Source organism: Netta rufina (genome assembly GCF_964035555.1).
Source record: "Netta rufina genome assembly, chromosome: 24".
Classification (NCBI taxonomy): Eukaryota; Metazoa; Chordata; class Aves; order Anseriformes; family Anatidae; genus Netta; species Netta rufina.
The window spans coordinates 1,342,375-1,362,204 of NC_140148.1; the positions used below are offsets into that span (position 1 = coordinate 1,342,375).

The 19,830-nt window shown below is 42.1% G+C and overlaps 1 protein-coding gene across 1 annotated transcript; it reads right to left on the reverse strand.

The window, feature by feature from the left end:
• Window positions 1–15,575: 15,575 nt before the first annotated feature.
• On the reverse strand, window positions 15,576–18,702 carry SOST (sclerostin; the record flags this gene model as incomplete). Its single annotated transcript, XM_084300976.1, has 2 exons — window positions 15,576–15,997; window positions 18,483–18,702. 2 exons carry the CDS (start codon window positions 18,700–18,702, stop codon window positions 15,576–15,578), a joined length of 642 nt encoding a protein of 213 aa, XP_084157102.1.
• Window positions 18,703–19,830: the final 1,128 nt, after the last annotated feature.

The window sequence follows — 19,830 nt, forward strand, 5'->3', positions numbered from 1 at the left end:
TGCACAGAACCCTTCTCTGCCCGGGAGAGGAGAATAAAAATGCACGAAGAAGCAATACAAGCAAAAACATTGAAAAACATTGAGTGGAAGTGAGCTGGGTTTTATTGCTTCAGAATTTGCCGCATTGCATCATTTGTTACCTGAATGCTCAAGGTTTAATATCTTACATAAAGGACCATAGGTGTGCCTACGTTGTGCTTACAAAGCTTTTTGGAAATTTTGATCAGTTCCAGTGCTGCAGAAACTTCAAATGAGATATTATGGACACTGTCCTGCTGTTGCCAGTGACCTCTGTAAGCAAAGAGTAAGAAAAAGCAATCAGTGCACTCCAAAAGACACAGTGGGCATTTTCTGCAGGGGCCTGGGCTGCTGAATTAGCTGATTTGCAGTTGTTGCTATTAGTCCTCCTTGGGCTAAAGGACAGAAGTAGTGAGACTGGCCATGACAATGAAGGCAAAGTAGGCACCGTTATCTACAGTGCTGTGAAGTGTTTGCTCATGCCAAAGTTCTCTCTTCTCCTGAAGATATTTGTCTCTTGAAACTCCCCAAACAGTAGAGAGAATGTAATTTCTCTGGGTTAAAGCTATCTTTGATTCTTGGGAGCTTCCCAAGAGAAGGGCAAGTAAATACAAGTTTGGGTAGTGAAAAGAAGATGCAAAAAAGCCAAGTACAGCCATTGCCTTAACTATGGGAAAGTGTCTGATAAAAGCCTCATCTAAATCAGAGCTTTGACTGAATGCCCAGCCAGGTGTGTGAGCTTTGTAGGACAATAGTATTTGTTACCCCAGAATTGTTACGGACCAAACCAGGCAGCTGGAGGGACGTGGCGAAGGGCACAGATATCTTTGGGGATGCTTCAAAGAATGCAGTAGGTGCTACCGAGCAGGGAGGCTTGTGCAGTGAGGAGGGCACGTTTCTGGCTGGGCAGGGATCGGATCTTTGTGCAGGCTTTGTCCTGGTCCGAGGGCTCTGCCCTAATCTCCGAGGCCGTTTTCTTTGCTGGAACAGCCTCTGCAGTTGCCATGACAGTGGCTGGCAGGATAATCGTCCAAAGGTGAGGAGGCTGCAAGTTGAAGGAGGCCTCATGGAGGGTTTGATTGATAGAAGAAGTGATTTTTAACTTGGTAAGAAAGAGCGCGAGCAGCTCCTCCGCTTGCCCCTTGCTGGGTTCCCAGGGCCCCGAGCCCTCTTGCAGATGAGGAGGTATTTGCCCAGAAGCTATGAGAACAGACCCTTATCTTGAAAATAAATAAATAAGTAAATAAATAGCAATCCTTCCAACTGAAGGATCCCAAACTCAAAAACAAATAATAATAATAATAATAAAACAAACAAACAAACAAACAAAAGCTAAAAATGGGGCTAATTTGAGCTACTGATCCATCCAATCCAAAGTGTGTATTCTACCATGCTATTAGTGGCTAGGAGCGTGTATTGCCACTGGCAGGTTTATGCACCCTGATGCAGGTTTTTTTCTCTATCTTCTGTGCAATCAGATGTACTTAGAAATCAGAGGACTCACTTGTGTTGTAAGACACGTGCAACATGTAAATAAATTAAAGATTCTAGACTATATTAAGGGCAAATGTACGGGATAGGACTTGGAGAGCATATTTTGTCTTTTGGCCAGTCGCTCTTGCAGTTAGCATTATCCTTACTCATTAAAAAGAGCCGCAAGTCTTCAGGTTGTTGCCCCAAAATGCTGCTTGTGCTACTTTCCACCTCGCTCCTTAGCTGTATGTTTTTAGGGGATTCATGACAACATAAAGCTGCTGTGTCTCACGTCAGCTGAACGCATGTACTGAGCAGAAGCCAGAATGCGTTTATAGGGCCGGCATAACGTTCCCATTACCAGCTATTGCAGTTCCTAGAGAGAAGGAGGAGGGCACAGGCTGCCTGCTGAGGTCCCCGGTCCTGCCAGGGCTCTATGCCATCAGGAGCTATTCGCAGGAGCAGCCGTGGAGGACTTGGATGCCTGCTCTGCTCTGCTCTGAGCTGGGCTGTCAGCACAACGCCATTAGGAGAAGGCCAAAAATAAAGACAAACGGACGTAAAATTTCACACTTGACAATGGTTTTCCATTTTAAAACAATGTAGGCTAGGTCCAATTAGCAATCACTATTTATTTATTATGAACAAGTAGAATTCAAATTAAGCTGATTTGAGCCTCAGCTACCCCCTATTGGCAATTAAGGTACTAGTTGTACTGGTAATTATGGTTTACCATGAAATTACCCTCCCTTCTCCCCCCCTCCCTCCAAAAAACACCAAATTAGCCAGGAGTGGAATTATATTTATCACAGAGCCCTGTGCAGGAGAGACTTTGCAAGTAAATACAAACAATCAGGAAACCACTCAGCACGCTATGCCAACGCAATAATTAGGGTTTGAAGACAGGAATTTTTGCGGAAGCCAAATTGGCTGGCTTGTCATGCAAGAGGAGCTGCAAGCGCCTTCAGCAGCACCCGAGGGTGCAGAAGGGACAATGCAGAGGAGGAATTTGCTCCCCTGAGGGTTCTCCTGCTACAATCCTGCCACCAGGAGCAGACCGCGGGGTGTTTCACCAATTCCAACACGATGTAGTATCCCCAGTGGATAACAGGCAGACGACCAAAAGCCAGACCAACACAAGGCTGATGCCATGTATTGCAGCAGGAAAAAGCGTAAACAAAACAACAGCAAGCATATGCTGAACCTGAACTTCTTTTCCTTGTTCATAGAATTAAAACCAAGCTTCTTGTCCTGATGTTTGAATTCCAGCTGCCCTGTGTGCTGTCTGTTATCTCAGTGACAGTTTCAAAATGTCATTACCTGCTAATGAACTAATCAGCTCCTGAGCCTTTCTCTCCCCTTTTCTCTTAGAGCTGAATAAATGCTCTTGCCTCCGGTCTAATCACCATAGAGGCAACCGCCATACCGCAGAGCTATGGACTTGGGTGGATAGACGAGCTGTCCAACTCCATCATCACCTTTGCATTTTCTAGTTTGGAGGCTGATACAGTTATCAGGGGATCTTGGACTAAATAGTGTTGTGCGTACATTGGTTGTGGGCGATTTTGCTATATGTCATGCATACTATGATTATTAAATGTTGTTTGCTGCTGTTTACAAAATGAAGAATCCAAGCTAGCAAGACAAATGATATCACAGATATTCTTCTCTGGTTGCTGTCAGGCTTTTTCTCATCTGCCAAGGATTAGGAATTCATCAGAAAGCACTCCGATGTTGCAGTAAAATGGTTATTTCTCACAGCAATGTGTGGTCTGGGCATGTGTCGCGCACATATTCATAAATTTATCTTTAGACTCTGCACACAGGCTTGGTTTTCATGTTCCTAAAAATGGTTGGGTTTGAGAACAAATAATATGTTTGGGAGAAGCAAAAATCTTCTCATTGCTAACTGTGAAATGAACACCAGAAAGAGGGAAGGCAGTCAGCTGCCGCCTGCCTTGTGCCTGCAACAGGGCTGCTGCGTGAGCTGGGGAAAAAGGAGAGGGAGGTGAGGGTTTGGTTCCTTCTGCTGCAGAGCATTCCTGTGACAGCAAAATTTACTGACAGCTTAGCTGTGTATTTGGGAAAAAAAAAAAAAGGCAAAAAAAATGCGCTCTTTAACATCAGGGGTGGTTGTTCTCTTTGAATTAATGTGAGTTTTTTGGTGTGGTTTTTTGACTAGCATACCAACTCATAAATCCCGTTCCTGAGCCTAAGGCAACTCTTCCTTCCCATTTCACATAGATGTGATTTCTGATCTTGCAAGGACTTAATAATATGGTGAGGAAAGCAATTAAAAAACATAGTGCATTCTGAATGGCTTCATAAATAATTAAATTACAATTATTAATAAAGAATCTTGCCATTAAAAGGAAAAGATTAAGGAAAACAATAAATTCACTTCATTAGATTTACAGCGTGTGCAATCCAAAATACAGGGACAAAAGCAAGCTGTCAGCACAATAATTTGTCTCCCTGTCTGTAAAATATGACCTGATACTTCTTCCCACTTCTGTAAGAAGGCTCGAGGACGCAGACAGCACAGAATAGAACAGTTGTATCATAGTCATTCAAACTACCTGTTTAAGTCAGACAAATGAAAAAAATAGCCTCCAGCCCACACGTTGTGGCCTGGCACCGAGTGTCAGCCGAAGATGAATGCAGTTGATGAGATTAATTTGTTGGGCCCTTACTTATCACCTACAGACCGAGGCTCCGTAGATCATGAGCTCATTTCCTGGTGCATGCACAACGTGCTATTTCAGCTCGGCTCCAGCCAAACAGGGCAATTAGCTGCGGCCAGGAGGGGCCAGCATTACAACCCTGTCACGTTATTAAAATGCTCTCCTAGTTCAGCCACTTGGCCCTGGAGCAGGAGCTCTAGCATGGGCTTCTGCAACAGATGGCATGTGAAATTCTCCTTCTTTTGGGCCTCTCGAATGCCTGGCCTTTTTTTTTTTTTTTTTTTTAATAGGGAAGTGCGCGAGCCCTGGTGCAGGATTTTCTTCTTTGCACTTAGCTGTATGCTGGGGTCTTCGATCATATGCTCCTCATGATGTCTCACTGTAAAGCAGAGTTTCTGTAAGAAACAGGTCACCCAGTGCTACGTGGGGTCACCCCACGCAAAAGCCCTTCAAGGCCGGAGCCAGGACACTCAGTATGGCCAAACTGCCATACCCCGGGTCTTGCTTAACTCTTCTCCTGAAAAAGTGCTAGTGTGACCCGAGTTGTGCCAGCGGCTTTAACGCACCCTTTAGGGAGTTGCAGATTAATGTGTTCTTTAAAGGCAGCCAGCACGCTTCCCCTGGAAGGGAGATACTGGCAGCCCTTACAGGAATCTGAATCCAGCACTTCCCATAGGCTTCAACAGCCAAAAACCAACCCAGAGGTGCTCCATCACGGCTCCAGCAGACACGTGGAGCTCTGTCTGCATCCACAAATCAACAGGGAAATTTCTCACAGCTTAGTTTTCTGTACAAAAAATTTAGTTTAACGTCTTCTACCTCAAACAAGGAGATCTGTGGGATCTTTTTGTGCAACCCCTGCTATGCTGTGCTCCTGGAGATACAGCAGCACCTCTAACAAGTTTAGTTTTATTTTCTAAAGACGGGGTGTGTCTGGAAGTGTGTTACTTTGCTACTCAACCTATGTCCACCTGTGCATCCATCTTTGCTATGAAATGCCACTGAGCATTGGCATTCATGAGAAGGTTCTGGCAGAGGATGAGAAATGAAATCCTGCCCAGACCCCAGAGCCGCTCTGAGCTTTCTTTAGGCAAGTGCAGAACGGCAATCCGATTTCAGAGAAAGCTGATGGATTTACATATACTGCAATACTTTGTATTGAGCTGTGTGATGTGAAAGTGAGATGTGGCTGCAATGAATTAGAAGTTGGTGACAAAGCCTACAGTGGCTTCATTCTTGTCCGCAGCATTTCCCCCAACTCGAGAACCCATCTCCGCACATGTTTTCGTTCCAGAAACATATTTTCTTGGTGTCTGTTTCAATCTAATAGCAAATGGCTTATCTTGCACTTGGTAATTGGGCTCTCTGCGATGATATTGGCTGAGGCTGGCTGTGCACCAGGCTTGCACGCGTGTGGTTTTGCTTCTTGGTGCACAGCCCTGAGAGCAATACCGGTGACTGACAGCAGCAACGCCGTGGGACTGGTTGAGAAAACTTTAATTTATTTGTACAGCATGCATACGGAAGGGTCCCCACCTCCTGTTTTGGTAATGATAAATGACAAGATGTCGACAGTTATTAATTAAACTGCCCGGCGTAGCAATGTAGGCGATAAGGCCCAGGCAGGCGCAATGTGCAGCATTCCTCCCACCCCATCATGAGAATGAGGCCCCTCCGCTGTTCTCGGGCACAGCAGAGATTAGACCAAAGCATCAATATTCCTGCATGAGCTGGCTACCTAGTAACTGCCTGAGCACGGGGCCCTAAAAATTGAAATCCTCTCCCATGCGATGTGCGGTAATTAAACTTCGGCATTCCTTCTGCAGGAAAAGTTTCTCCTGTGTTGTTCCCACAGGTTGAGCTACAATAACAATTTTAGCCCCGTGAACCATTAAGTAATTATAAAGGGATTTTCTCAGTCTGCTTTAACTAAGGATCAAAGGCAATTTATATATATATATATATTGTTTTATTTATTTATTTTTTCTTGCCAGATATTGTAATTTAGGATACAAAACACCAGGCATATGCAGGCATCCAGCCTTTGGTCAGCCAAACAGAATGGGCTCAAGGAATAAGTTACATCCCATTTCAGGTTGTCTGATTTGACTTGCCGGTATCCCAGCTTTGTTTCCTTAAAAAAAATAAAAATTAAAATTAAAAAAATCATTGCCCCATAACTGCAATGCATTTATCTTATTCTACTTTCATGTCTATCTTTCATGTCTATATCCTTTATGTGTGTGTTCTACTTGCAGATTTATATATATATACATCCTGCCTGATTACTCAGAATTTAATATGTACCTAATTTTTCACCAGCTTGCTTACTTAGCAAAGTCTTGAAATTGAAAGGGACTCTAAAAAGAAAACTGTTGTATAAGAACAGCCTGCTGAGCTACCTCAACAGACTGCTGATTTTTGTCTGTATTTGCCACTTAAAGCAATAAGTAAACTCTTGGTGCTGTAGCTACTAGTTATGAATCATTACTATTTAAAATATCTAAAATATTTTAAATATTTTAAATATTTAATATTATTAAAAACTATTTAAAATAACAGGAGCTTCCCTTCAAGTGGGGTAAGCCAGAGCATGTGGCCCAGGGCAGTGTCTGGCCAGGTTTTGAATTTATCCATGGATGGAGAACCCACAACCTCTCTGTGTCACCTGTCCCAGTTAAAAAGAAATATTCTAAATGGGAAGTTTATACATTTCAAACGTATAATTTAATTTAGGTCTTCTGCATGCTATCGGATGAGTTAAAAATTGAGATCTATGCGCCCTTTTCTTTTTAAGGACTGATATACGGCTTCAAGCCTCTCACCAGATCAGTATCTTTATGGAATATAAACTTTCCATCTTCCTGGGAAATTATTTAAACTTACGTTGAAAGTTTGCTGTCCCTTATTCTGATGTCATTTTGCTATGGCAAATTTAAAAAAAAAAAAATGGGGGGAGGAGGGATTTGGTCTGTGATGCTTGACAGAAGATTTTTGGCAATGATTTAGGTGGAGCACTGGAACACCAGGAGAGTAGGTGTTCATAGCAAGGGCCCCCTTGTGCATCCTATTCCTGCAGCACTGGAGCACAGTGACTTGCCATCAGGCAGTGCTTTGCCACATAAACCTTAATGACCGTGCAGGCTTGTCCTGTCCATAAACATATAACAGGTAGGAAATAACCACGCGTACCCATGGGCTGCTGCCAGGCTGTGCAGGAGGAGCACTGACTTTGTGGGGAAGCCACCATGGGATCTGGGCATGGGCATTCCCAAAGAGCTGCAATGAGTTTAGATGTTGAGCTTAGCGATATAGTTTAGTGAAGGACTTGTTAGGTCAGAGGTTGGACTGGGTGATCTTGGAGGTCTCTTCCAACCTAGACGATTCTATGTGTGTGTGAGTTAGCACCACCAAGCATGCTGTCAATAGGGAAAAGACCATGGCTGACTAAGGAGGCTTGGATTCGGGCACTGCGTGAAAAATAACATGAGATCTATGGTAGGCAATGCAAAAAAAAAAAAAAAAATATATATATATATATATATATATATATATAATTGTATAGAGAAACATGTATTGTATAGAAATGGAAATGAAAATTGTATAGAAATGGAAAAATGATTTCCTCTAGTGCAGCAGCCTTTGGCACTCACCATGACACTCACACAAAGAGGGTCTTCTAGAAATACATTCATAGCTTTATCACTTCCACAGTTGTTAAAAAACAATATTTTTAAAGGCAAAATTATTTGAAAACAGAATGGCACATAAAAAAAAAAAAAAAAAAAAAAAAAGGCAAACTGTCCCCCATATAATAAAAAAGCAAGCAAAAAAAATGGATGTTCTCAGAAACAAAAAGTAGCTGCTACCTACGTCGCCCCCCCTTGCAGTGATGGGCTCCTGACTCACAACCCACTCTGCAATTAAATCTTGCAGAGCCCTCAGGCTGGCGGCAGCACCGACACGCTCTGGAAGGGCACCGTGTGCCTTTCTCAGGCTGAGGCTTTGGTTTTTCTTGGAAGTGCCAGAATGTCTAACTTGCTTTTCTTTCGTTATTTTCTTCTGTTATTATTTTGTATTTATGCCGTACCTTCGCTGGGTACACAAGGAACTTGCAGCCTGAAAGTTTTTCTGAAATACCTGCAGGCTATATTTTACCATGTTCTGTGTTTAGTATAATTTATCTACAGCAAAGCAAATGCTTTATGTATCTGGTGTTTTTCACAGGTGAGTGCTATGACCTCCATAACTAAGATCACATAAAATATCCCGGCTGGTTTTAGACCTCTCAGATTTGTCTACCGGGCTGGAATGAATTGAACTTTTAACAGTGGTGGCATCTTAACATGTATGACAAAAAGCAATACTGGACGTATAGGTCATTTGTCAGCTTAAGGGTAAATCCTGCTGCTGTATTATTTAGTTTTTAAAGCACATTTGTTCAACACACCCCTGGAAGGCAACTCATGACCAGGGTCCTCTTCTTAAGAAACAAACCAGTGAATCAGGTCAGTAAGTTCTAATTTATTTATTTAATTAATTAGTTATTTTGCAATTAGGAGACACAGGTCAATTTTATGGTTGTCGATACACAACAATGTGTACAACGTTGCCACGTTTTCTATGATTGTTAACTATGTGCCTAAGAAAATGCCATATTGGTCTTCCTGCATATTCAGTCTGAAAAAAAATGTCCACACTTTTTTCCTAATGAAAATTAGAAAGTAAAATACTGAACGTGCTAAGTAAGAGAGCTATATTTGTTAATACAATCATAAAAGAAAATGAAACAAATCCTACCTGGTGTCTGTGTAGAGTTTAATATCAGATCTGAGTAAAATTATTGCAAAATAACACAATTATGTGATGATTTCCTACAAAGTTTGTAGGAAGGTTGTTTGTGTTTTAAGGTAAACTGGGTACTTGGCCTTGGCCTTGCTCAGATACCAAAATGTTATTGAAATTGTCAGACAGCAGAGCTCAGCTCAAACCACCTGGCAAGCTAATCCTTCCGTGTTCATATTCTGAGAGGCCGTTGAGAATATTTGGGTTTAATGCTGAAGCTTAGCTGCTATGTGTGTCAAGGTTTTATTTTAGAGATGAAACATTACCAAGAATTCTCAGGCTTGGCTCTCAAGAGATGCAAGTCGTGCCCACATAGGTAACTGGACTAAAATGCTCCTTTCCACACACCTGGAAATTTCCACTGGAAGTGTGCTCTGCTGTGTAGCGAACATCCTCAGTGCAGGGTTATTTTTCATAGTTTCCAGCCCTCACGCCCCTTAGAAGCAATCCCTGGAGTCCAGGTGTTCATAGCCCATGGACTCCAGAAATTCTCTGATTTTTTTTTTTTTGTTAGGTGGTTTTCTTGAATGTTTAGATTGTCAGGTGCTGCAGATGTGAAGAATCACTATATTATTACTACTGAATGTAGTTTAATAGAGCTGCCACCTCCCCAAAGACCATCCATACATTTTCTATACTAAGTCAGTGGGGTTAAGGGAGTGCCCCCCGGCATGACATTTCCACTGCTCTTGGGCCACCTGTTTGCCTGCTAAATAGCAGACCATCTCTCTTTATTAAAAGTTATATTTTCACTGCTGTTTGCAGAGAAATGCAAGCAAATTCAAGTAATTGAGTGTATTGTCTGTATGAAACATGTACTTCAAAATGATGATGGTGTGTTTCAGTAAATAGAGGGTGACAGTACTGCTGACCAAGACAGAATTACATGTTTGAAGGACACGTAGCTTAAAAGTACATGGTACGTGGACGGAGTTTATTGCTCAGTGCAGACCGTCTGCTCAGCCCATGCTACAAATCAGTTGCCTCCACATCTGCTTGTGAGGTTCCAAGCATCCCCAGATCACAGAAAGGTAGCTAGAACCCTTCAATTCAAGACAGGTGGCATTCCCAACTAGAAAAAGGGGCCATGTTCAAGGATATGATGCTCAAATTCTGAAATTGCGCCAGTTTTCACATTAAAGATATCATCCTCTTCACCAGTTCTTGTCACTGATGTGTGCTCCACTGAGAGTTTCCATTTATTAACACCAGTCTCTCCCCAAAGCGCTGCTGTTCGGGCACTTTTGCAAGTGCAAAGAATAAGCCTTAGGACCAGTTCCTAGCTCTTGATGCCACATGGCAGATGTTAATGACAAAACTCATTCTAGAAAAATCTGTCTCTCCATTTTTTGGCTCCTAGGAGGACCTTCACCCCTCTGATCTGAAGGCACATTTATTCTGAGGCCCATATGAACTGATGAGCAGGCTGAAATTTCACATGCAATCCATCCCTTCATTGGAAGGCTGTATAATAGCCTTCTCCCCTCAATAACTATTTCCTAAGAGTGCTACTTTTGTTTCCAGACACCCAGAAATTCATAATGAGTGAAAAGTTTCTGGTTCTGACCACCACCCTTAATCTGAAGAACAATTTTGGAAGAAAACTATCACTTTTAGAACTAACTTCTCCTGCTAGTTTGACTAGAAAAAAATAAAATAAAATAAGGCCCTGCAAATAGCAAAACCCTCCAAATGGGGGAGTAATTACCTTAAATTAAGCCTTATTTCTGGTTTAACAACAAAAAAAAAAAATAATACCCATCCAATTCTAAAAGCATGTTGTGCAGACTGGAGACATTAGAGTTAAATACTGGCCATTTTATAGTGAAAGGGAAGGAAATAGAAGGGAGGAAGGAAGGAAGAAGAGATTAGAGAATCTGACAGATGGAAATAGTCTCAGAGGAGCCACTATGTCCCAAGGCCTCTCCAAAGGGAAGTTTTTGCACCAAAGAATCTGGTAGCCTGAATGAAGAATGACCTCATTTATTTAGCCAGAGCCGAGCTGTTTTCTTAAGACATTGAAATAACCTCATGCCACAGGCATTAAATTGTTGGCAAAGTGATAAAGATGTCTGTTTAATTTAGAGGCTTGATAACCACTAAATAAATACGCTTTAATTCCTTGGTTTGAGAGTGCATCTTAAGTTGCCTGCAAGGCAATGAAGAAAAAATAAAAAGCTCAAGCCTGAAGGTTAATGCCAGAAACTTGGCCTGATGTGGGATGCTGGAATTTGGGTATGTAACTTGGTCGAAGAGTTGGGGATCCTTCCCTTGGAGATGGAGGTGATGGTGTTACTTCTTCAGACACCAAAAACAAACAAATATATTCTTACATCCTTAAATTCTTAAGAAAGGATCAATTTAAGCTGATCTTTGGCCACAACGACATTTGTGACTTGACCTGACTCATTGAACTATTGTATTTTTTTCTGTCTATAAAGCCTGATATTAATTGTAACCTGTTTCCTCGGGAGTTTGTAAAGAATAATTAATGGTAATGTGCTTTGGTTGTGAAAAATGCTGTGTAAATGCTATGTGGTATTGTTTGATCTTCAAGTGAAGCCTTCTTACCCTTTCCTTTCTTATCCCATCACACTGCTGTAGCACCACAACAGTGCAGAGCACTTTATGTGCAAATTAAAATAACCCTGCCCTTTCCTATGAGCATTACAGTACAATTTAGCCATACGTTGTGATGCAGCAGTGGTGAGATAGTGTTTTGAAGATTGTGCTTTTTATATTTTTATTTCAGACTTATCAAGGCTTGTGCTAATGAGTTTTGCCTTGAGTTGGGTTTTACAGATTAGTTTTAGTCTCCTTTTATCACTGTACTGACTGATCCTCATAAAAGGCAGAGAGCTTTTAGAGCTGAAAGAAACAGCTTTTCATCATACAGGGTCAGGAATAGTTAACAGAGACAGAGGTATCAACATCACTTCCTTCCCTCTGGTCTTCAGGTGCAGTGTGTTTATTATGCTCTAGTGCGAACAAAATTCAATCTGGCATCAAAAAAATACAGAAAAACACCAGATGCCCAATTCAGAGAAAAGACAACGAGGCAATGGAACAGTGCAGTTGGACATTACAGCTTTCCAGCATTCAGAGTGAAAACTATTCCCACAAATCTGGGAAGAGAAGAGAGCTATATGGTTATTATATAACTGGAACAACTTTGTGCAGAGTTGTCCTTTGATTGCTCCCAAGACCAGAAGGGGAGAAGTAGCACTGTTCTCTGTACCGGAGTAATATGAGCTGCAATTTTTGCAGCTCTACTTGAGATTTTTGGCTTTACTTCAAATCATGGCTTGGTTCAAGGGTGGGCTTCCAATACCTGCCTATCACAGGGATTTCAGTCTATTCAGATGTATGGTATGTTCAATCCATACTACATATAAATCTGTGAAAAATTAAGAATTTTGAGCATGTTTAGCATAGAAAAGTAGTTCTGTGCTTCCATACACTGCACTAGTTTGAGTGCAACAAGCTAATTACAAGTTGATGTCATGTGGCTGAAAGAAATACATGTTTATTCCTTCTGTGTTTCATGATGCTGACTTTCTCAATCGCCCTTGTAGAACTCATGCATACCGTGCTTGCTGGGCCAGGGCCCCACCAGATAAAGGTATGTTCTTTGCTCTGCAATTTGTAATTATGAAGTTGAATCTCATGTAAAATCACTTGGACTTGGTGGTTTTTGCCAGGAGAAAAAAAAAAAAAAAAGAAAAAAAAAAAAGAAGTAGGAATGCTGACCATTTATTGTATGTCATAGACAATGTGGCGTGGTTCATTGTCTACACAAGTTAGCAGTAAAAAGGGGAGACAAATGTATGCTCAAAGCTGGTTTGGAGAAATATCACGATTCGTGTCTGAAAATGCAACTTGATTTTTTTTCCCTCTGGACTGCCCATTGGGACAGCTGCTATCACTGACTCACATATTGCTGGTTTAGCTCAGCAGCACCTAAATGATGTACCATTGTTCTATTTTACTGCAAAAGTGATGTTGAAGAAAGTTGCTCATGCCTGAAGAGTTTACAGTCCTGAAGCAAAATAATTTAATGACTGTGTAAATGGAGTGTGTGTCCTTTAGAAAAACCCCTCTGGAGTTTGTGTCCCATGTCAATGTCCCAAGGATGTCTTGTGCTCATTAATGTTTCTCTGATGTAAGGACAATCTACAGAGTTACTCTGTTTACAATTATTTCTCTGGGTACAGTATTTATTTTTATTTTTGAAAGAACTGTAAGTGTATAGATTTGGTAGAATTTGGATAGAACACATAATATGTGCCAATCCGAGCCCAAAATTACGCATAGCTGTATTAGAGTTTTGGTGCTGAGCAGTGTTCGCGTTAGGTTTCTGCACAAGATGTTGATGAGTGGTAGTGAAAGCACACCTTATGGACTGGCTGTCTTGGAAAGGCTTTTCATCTTCACAGCAGTGTTGAAAGTGCTAACCCAGTGTGTAGTGCATCCTCAGCCCTTCCTGACCTCATGGCAAGAGGCCTTTGTCTCAAAGAAAGTGGCCTTACAGATGAAGATAGGCATAGGTATATTACATTGTAAAAAAATTGATATTTGCTTTGCAACTCTTGAAAGGGAATTCTGTATTTTTATTTCCCAATGAGACAAATATGAAGCAATCAGATTTCAATTAAGAAATCTTGACTGAAAGTTGATGGACTTCTCCTTTTCTGTGGCTTCACCAGGTTGTGAGCATCTGAATCAGAGTCACTGGGAGGAGAAGGAGAGCTGAAATCTGCTGAGGATTTTTTGTTGTCATTGGAGAAGTAGAAATGAGAATATTGATGTGGAGCTCAGAGCTGCCCGAGTGGATGTTTTTCATGACAAATGTCATGCAATGAGTGAGAAGTTACAGGACAGAACTTCGTTAGAAATGTGTAGGTTATTAATAGAAAATTAAGGACCTTGATGTCCTCTATCACAGATATGTATTTCCCTGATTGGAGTCAAGCCCCAGGCTGTTCTGTAAGTCACTTGCTTTACAGCAAACCAGCTGAAAATCAATGAGACCTCCTATAATTAATCAATGTTTCTACTTTATTAACAATGTATTTAAAATTCAAAATAACAGACTGATATTTTGAAAGCAGTATTACTTCTCGTTTTCTACAAGGAAAAACATTGCATAAATAATTTCTGAGAAAAAATAAATACGTAATTCACTCTGTGAAACAATAGCTTTTCTCTCTAGATTCTGGTCCCACATAAAATTATTGCAAAATTCTATCAACATTGCAAATTTCCATAGTTTATATGATTTCAGCATATATTCTACATAGAAAATAAGAACAGTGGGGAACTGTCTTTATCCCAAATTGTGTTGATCTGATACTAGGCCTAGCACTACTACAGGATATATACAGCACGAGACTATTCACTTCCCAATAATATTCTTTAACGTAAAACACAAACATTAGTCTGAAAGTTGAGAAGCTAAGTAAAGTAAAGTTGCTGTCAAACTAAAGACTTACCAAAGCCGCACATACCAAAGACTTTTCTAGAGGAATTCACAACTTTCAAATTAGCAGAGGCTCACTTTTCATGCAGAACCTTACTCCCAGAACTTGGCTTGCACGGTCTTAGCTCTACAAAGTGTGTGGCCAGATAATTCAAACTACAGAACAGAAAACATAAATTGAGATATCTAGGTTGACACTAAAGTCAATTGTGTGCTAGGAAATAAGGAATAAGCAACATCTCTTTATGTTAAATTATGCACATCATTAGCTGTTTACAGGACAAACATCAGTGAGGTTATCTGGTTTGAGGGGAGCATCCATTTCATAAAACTGCTCCGCTTAATAAAATTTGTGTAATTGTTCCTAAAACAAATTCTTGCCCCTAAAACAAATAAGGTGGCTTAGTTGCCAAGTTTCAGTTTTGAATCTGTTGACCCTAGAGTATTCTAATTAAAAGTGTGAAATAGAATTGTCACACTTTCATTTTGAGAAAACAAGTGTTGTATTTTGGTTTTCCTCCCTAGAGGAAGCAACTGGGGCATGAGGACACCTGGCAAGCTGCTCACTTCCCAACAGCTAGGGTTGAGTCACATTCACTGCTAACTTTCTGCAGCAAATTCAGAGCATGGTGCTTCCCCCAGTGCTCCCCCCGCCTCATGCTTGTCCTGCATCATGGCACTTGGAAAAGTGGGAAAGGGATCGTGGTGCTCCCTTCACTTACAGGGAAGCCGAACGACCCCTAACAAAGTGTGATAGTGATTGTCACCGTAACAGCTTCGCCCTCCTCCACCTCCCTACGTGCACAAGCCGCGAGGCCTCATGCGAATCTCCCAGGTGTACCTCTCCTCTCAGACTGAATTTAGGTGTTGCTACCACCAGCTCGGTTTATCTCATTCTCTTAGCAGACCGTGACTGCTGTAATCTGACAGATTTTGACTATGTGAGCCTTTGACCCAGCTTAGCAGAAGGAATTGGAACCCACTGCAGTCAGAACCTCATTCTGCGGCCTGTGAGTGCCGGTTGACGTTTTGTAAAATATCCAGAGCTGCTGGGCTGTCCCACTCGGAGCGACCTTCTAGTAAGCATTTTCTAGCTCATGCTGGTTTGACTTGCTGCTCCTGGCTCTGGACAGACGGGGCTTCTTGTTCTTCTGCGGCCTAGCGGTCTCCTTTCCAAAGTCCTTCAGCTCAGACTGGTTGTGGAAGCGAGTGTAGCGCTTGCACTTGCAGGCCGTGACAGCTCGGAATTTGTAAGTCCGAGTCTCTTCCTCGGGACAAGCCATCTGGATGCGCTGCGTGCGGGTGTGAGCGGGGATGCAGCGGTAATCCAGGGCGTTCTGCCGCCACCACTTCCCCCGGCCGATGGAGTTGGGGAGGAGGTGGGAAGGGACGCACTGGCCCGAGCACACCAGCTCCTTGACGGGCTTGATGCTGCGGCACGGCCCCTCCGTCAGGTAGCGGGTGGTTCGCATTTCTCTGCAGCTGAAGTCGGAAGCATCTGAAAACGAGAAGCCCGTTAACATCTGGCTACTTCGTTCCCCATCCCCGAGAAATCAGCCTTCTCGGGTCTGCAGCACCTAGCTCAGACATCCCCAGTGATGGATCTGGGGAGGGGGCAGCCCAAAGACCCACTCGTGGTGTCTGGCTGCTCCAGCTGTGACCCACTGAGTACAGGTTGACCACCAAGTGGCCACCAAGATCCTGCCCTTGCCACCAGGCAAGCTCTGTACCAGTCTGTGCCAGTGGGCAGCTGAGCTTCTGAGTGCAACCCCAGTGGCAGTGGTCACCCTGAGGGGAGTTCTGTTGGGATTCTGCTGGCTTCGTTTACCAACAGGCCAAACCTTCCCCTACAGCTCCTCATGTGAGGCCTACAGCACCACGTGAGGTCACGTTATTGACTTCAGAGGTTCGCTCCTGATTTAAACTCTTCTGCAACAAGGAAAGTGCTCCTGAAGTGAGCTTTAGTTAGTGTAACGTGTTCCAGGTGAGGGAAAGCAGCAGATAACAGCAGTGCTATGGGATTCCCACTCTTCAGGCATTATGTTTTCTAAGTTTACTGCTCTCTAATAATCCCACAACCCACATAATTTCCTTCAGACAGCTAGAGGCATCTCCTGGCTGATTAAGAGCTTTATGGTGGTTACTCCTCCTCCTCTTTTTCCTTTTTTTTTTTTTTTTTTTTTCCTTAATGGATATCTATTGGCAAATGAAACATTAGGAAATAAATATTATTTTTTTAGCATGCAGGATTAAGAAAACGTTTTTTATTGTAGGGCCCCTTTTCCAGAGGGGTCTCTTTTGCCAGCTGGGATGCTTTGCCTCTTGACATGTTTGCAAGACACAGAATTTGATTTTTGAAGGTGTTTATCAAAGAACTTTATCTAGATAAACACACGGTGATGTTCTTCTGTTGGTGAAAAGAATGATTTTAAGTCCGGAACACTGCTTGGGATGGAAATCCTCAAGGTCAGCTTACAAATGGAAGGCCGTGTCTGTCAGTCCCGGTCTCTTTGCTGTGCACAAGGTGCTCCCCCCCCTCCCTTGTGCCTCCAAAGAGAATTCTGACCCTGACTTGTGAGCAGCAGACCAGTATTTATACAGATGTTTTCATTCTTGTTTCTCCCGTGGAGAGCAGAAACATGTTTTTAGTGCTCAGGTTTATATTCATCAAAGTACAGCATGCAAGACTGGATGTTTTAGAAGTTTTAAGGACTGTGTTAATGAAATGAAATGGTCCATGTCTGAATCAGGTGCTTTGTACCATCATAGCACATAGGCAGATACAGTTAAATATAAGGGTATTTGCCTCAGCTATGAAGGTTTCTTTTCTGTGCATATACCTCCTATCTTGTATGTGCATGGGTTCCACAAGCTGCAAAATCATTTATGGTGTTCTGCAACCTCATGTGTCCCTGGAAGGTCTGGCTGCTTTTGGGAGATTGTTTTGATTTCTTTAAAGACGTTAAAGTAAGCATGTGAGACCATTGCATATCCTGAATAATGTCCAATCCCCTTTTCTTGCTCTTTTCCACCTGAAAACCCATGCACATTTCAGTGGCACAGATTCCCCCAGTTGCTGCCAGAGTGGTCAGAGGCTGGAAAATGAAGGTTTTCAGATGTCACTGCCAAACCGACCTGCCTTGACCTGGCGGTTGGTGGGAAGCAGAGTGCTCCCCTGTTGGGGATTTCAGACTTTTATCAAGTGGCACTCTCAAAAAGATTACTCTTTTTTTCCTCCCTTTTAAATTAGTGCTATGCTATAAACACCCGAACTGACAGCTAGAGCAGAAAACCGCAATTCCCTTCCAACTGTCCTCAAAAAAAAAAAAAAAAAAAAAAAAAAAAAAAATTAGCTAGCTCAGATTTGCAACGCACAGTAGTGGAAACCATATGTTTGATGAGCTGCTACATGCATTTGGCAGCCAAATGTGTTGGTCTGAAGGACCAAGCTTGCCCAGTTTGCCAGGAGGGCTCTCTTTCTAACCACCTGTCTGATGCTAACTCCCTGCCTTCCATCCCTCCTCACAAAGCTGGTGTTCTGCACCATTGCTAATGCCAGACATTTGCCCAAATGCAGCACCAGCTTATCTCTGAAGTGTGTTGGTGCCTTCAAAGTAGCCAAATCGCTCCCAAAATTGCACACCCCTGCAAACCAGGATCCCCTCCAATTCATTTGGGCATGAATTCCCACTGGGAGGGCTTTAACTCTTTTTTGGCTACTGGAATGTGGCTGAAAATCTGGCTGTTAGCAAAGGGCAGCGAGCAGCACACCTCTCAACTGGCTGAGAGCAACCTCCCCGTGCCTCTTCTGCTGTGTGATCTCCAACATCCCTAGTCAGAACCTACCTCAACACTTAGAAACCGTAGTATTATTTTCACCTCCTACTTAAATTCCTTAATAAATAACAACAATCTGATAACAAGTACACTCTTACAACTGCCTGCTAGGGTCCAAAACAGCAACGTAATGTTATTTTTCTTACCATTAGGGTCTGGAGCTTGTTGTATGTGTCTTCCCCCATGCTTTGCCTGGTTCATTGTGTTGTTGTTGCTGTAAGCCTGCTCCATCGGTGTTTCTGTATTTTCGGTGATCTCAGGAATGATTTCTGTAGCATCATTTTTAAACACTTGCCACCCTTCCACGGATCGAAAGGCGATTTGGATTAGGACGCAGACAGAGCACACTGCCCAAGAGATCTGCATGGTGGCAGCCCACAGATCAGCTTTTCAGCACCCTGACAGCCTCAGTTCCCAGCAAAGGCAAATTATTCCCCTTTTTTAAATCCTTTTTAGAAGCAAGCCAGCCAATGACTATACAAAGTGGGAAGGGCCAGACAACAACTCATTCATCTCAGCTTTTGTCAGTGTGAAATAAAATGGGTGTGTGGGGGTGGCTTACTGACAGTATTCTACAGCTTTGACATGAAAACTTCTCATATTCTTCATTTTTGTGCCTGGCAACGATGCTAATTGACAAGATAGGGTGAATTGCAGCCTGACAAGTCTTTCTGCAGGTTTCTATGTTTGTTTTGTGTATTTTTGTTGTTGTTGTGTTTTGTTTTGTTTTATTTGGTTGTTTAAACAATGTTATAACTAAAACCTGCTTCTACCACCATATTTGAATCTTTGGCTATTGTCTTTTGCAAAGGTTTTTGAGACTTTTTTTTTTTTTTTTTTTAAACTCTTTTTCTTCTCCCCTCCACCTCCAGGTATAGAGGAAGCAGACCTAGAAACAGTAGCTCAGGAGTTATGCTTTTCAGTCCCTGCAGGCAAAGGATTGGGGAATTGCTTTTTTTTTTTCCTCCTTTACAAAAAAGGAGCTCTACATTTTGTGTCATAAATGTACTGGAAGAAACAGGAAAGAGCTTCTTTTCAAAATGAGAAGTTGTTTTATTTAGCTTCAGTGTGTTTGTCAGGGTAAGCAGCCAGGATGGTGCTCACCATGCTTTCTGAGATGCTCTTCCTTTTTCCCTCTTTCCTTTTTTTTTTTTTTTTTTTTTTTTTTTTTTTTTTTAATGCATTGGCTGTAATATCATTACTTCCTATTACTTCTGCTGACATTTTGCACAAGTGTTGAATACAGGACATTTGGTTATTCTAAACACAAGAACACAGCCAGACTGATTTCTGTGAATGATGCAAACAAAAAAAGAGAGGGAATTGGTGACCTTATGCCTCGGGCACCTATGCCTAAGCTTTATTGTGTTTTTATTGTGTTTTAAAATCTCATCTGTGGTATTCTTTTTCCTTGCAGAAATAAGATGATAATGTGGCCAGTTGCATAACTTCTGCAGTTAAAGAGCACAAACATTTCCGAGGTATTTACAAAAG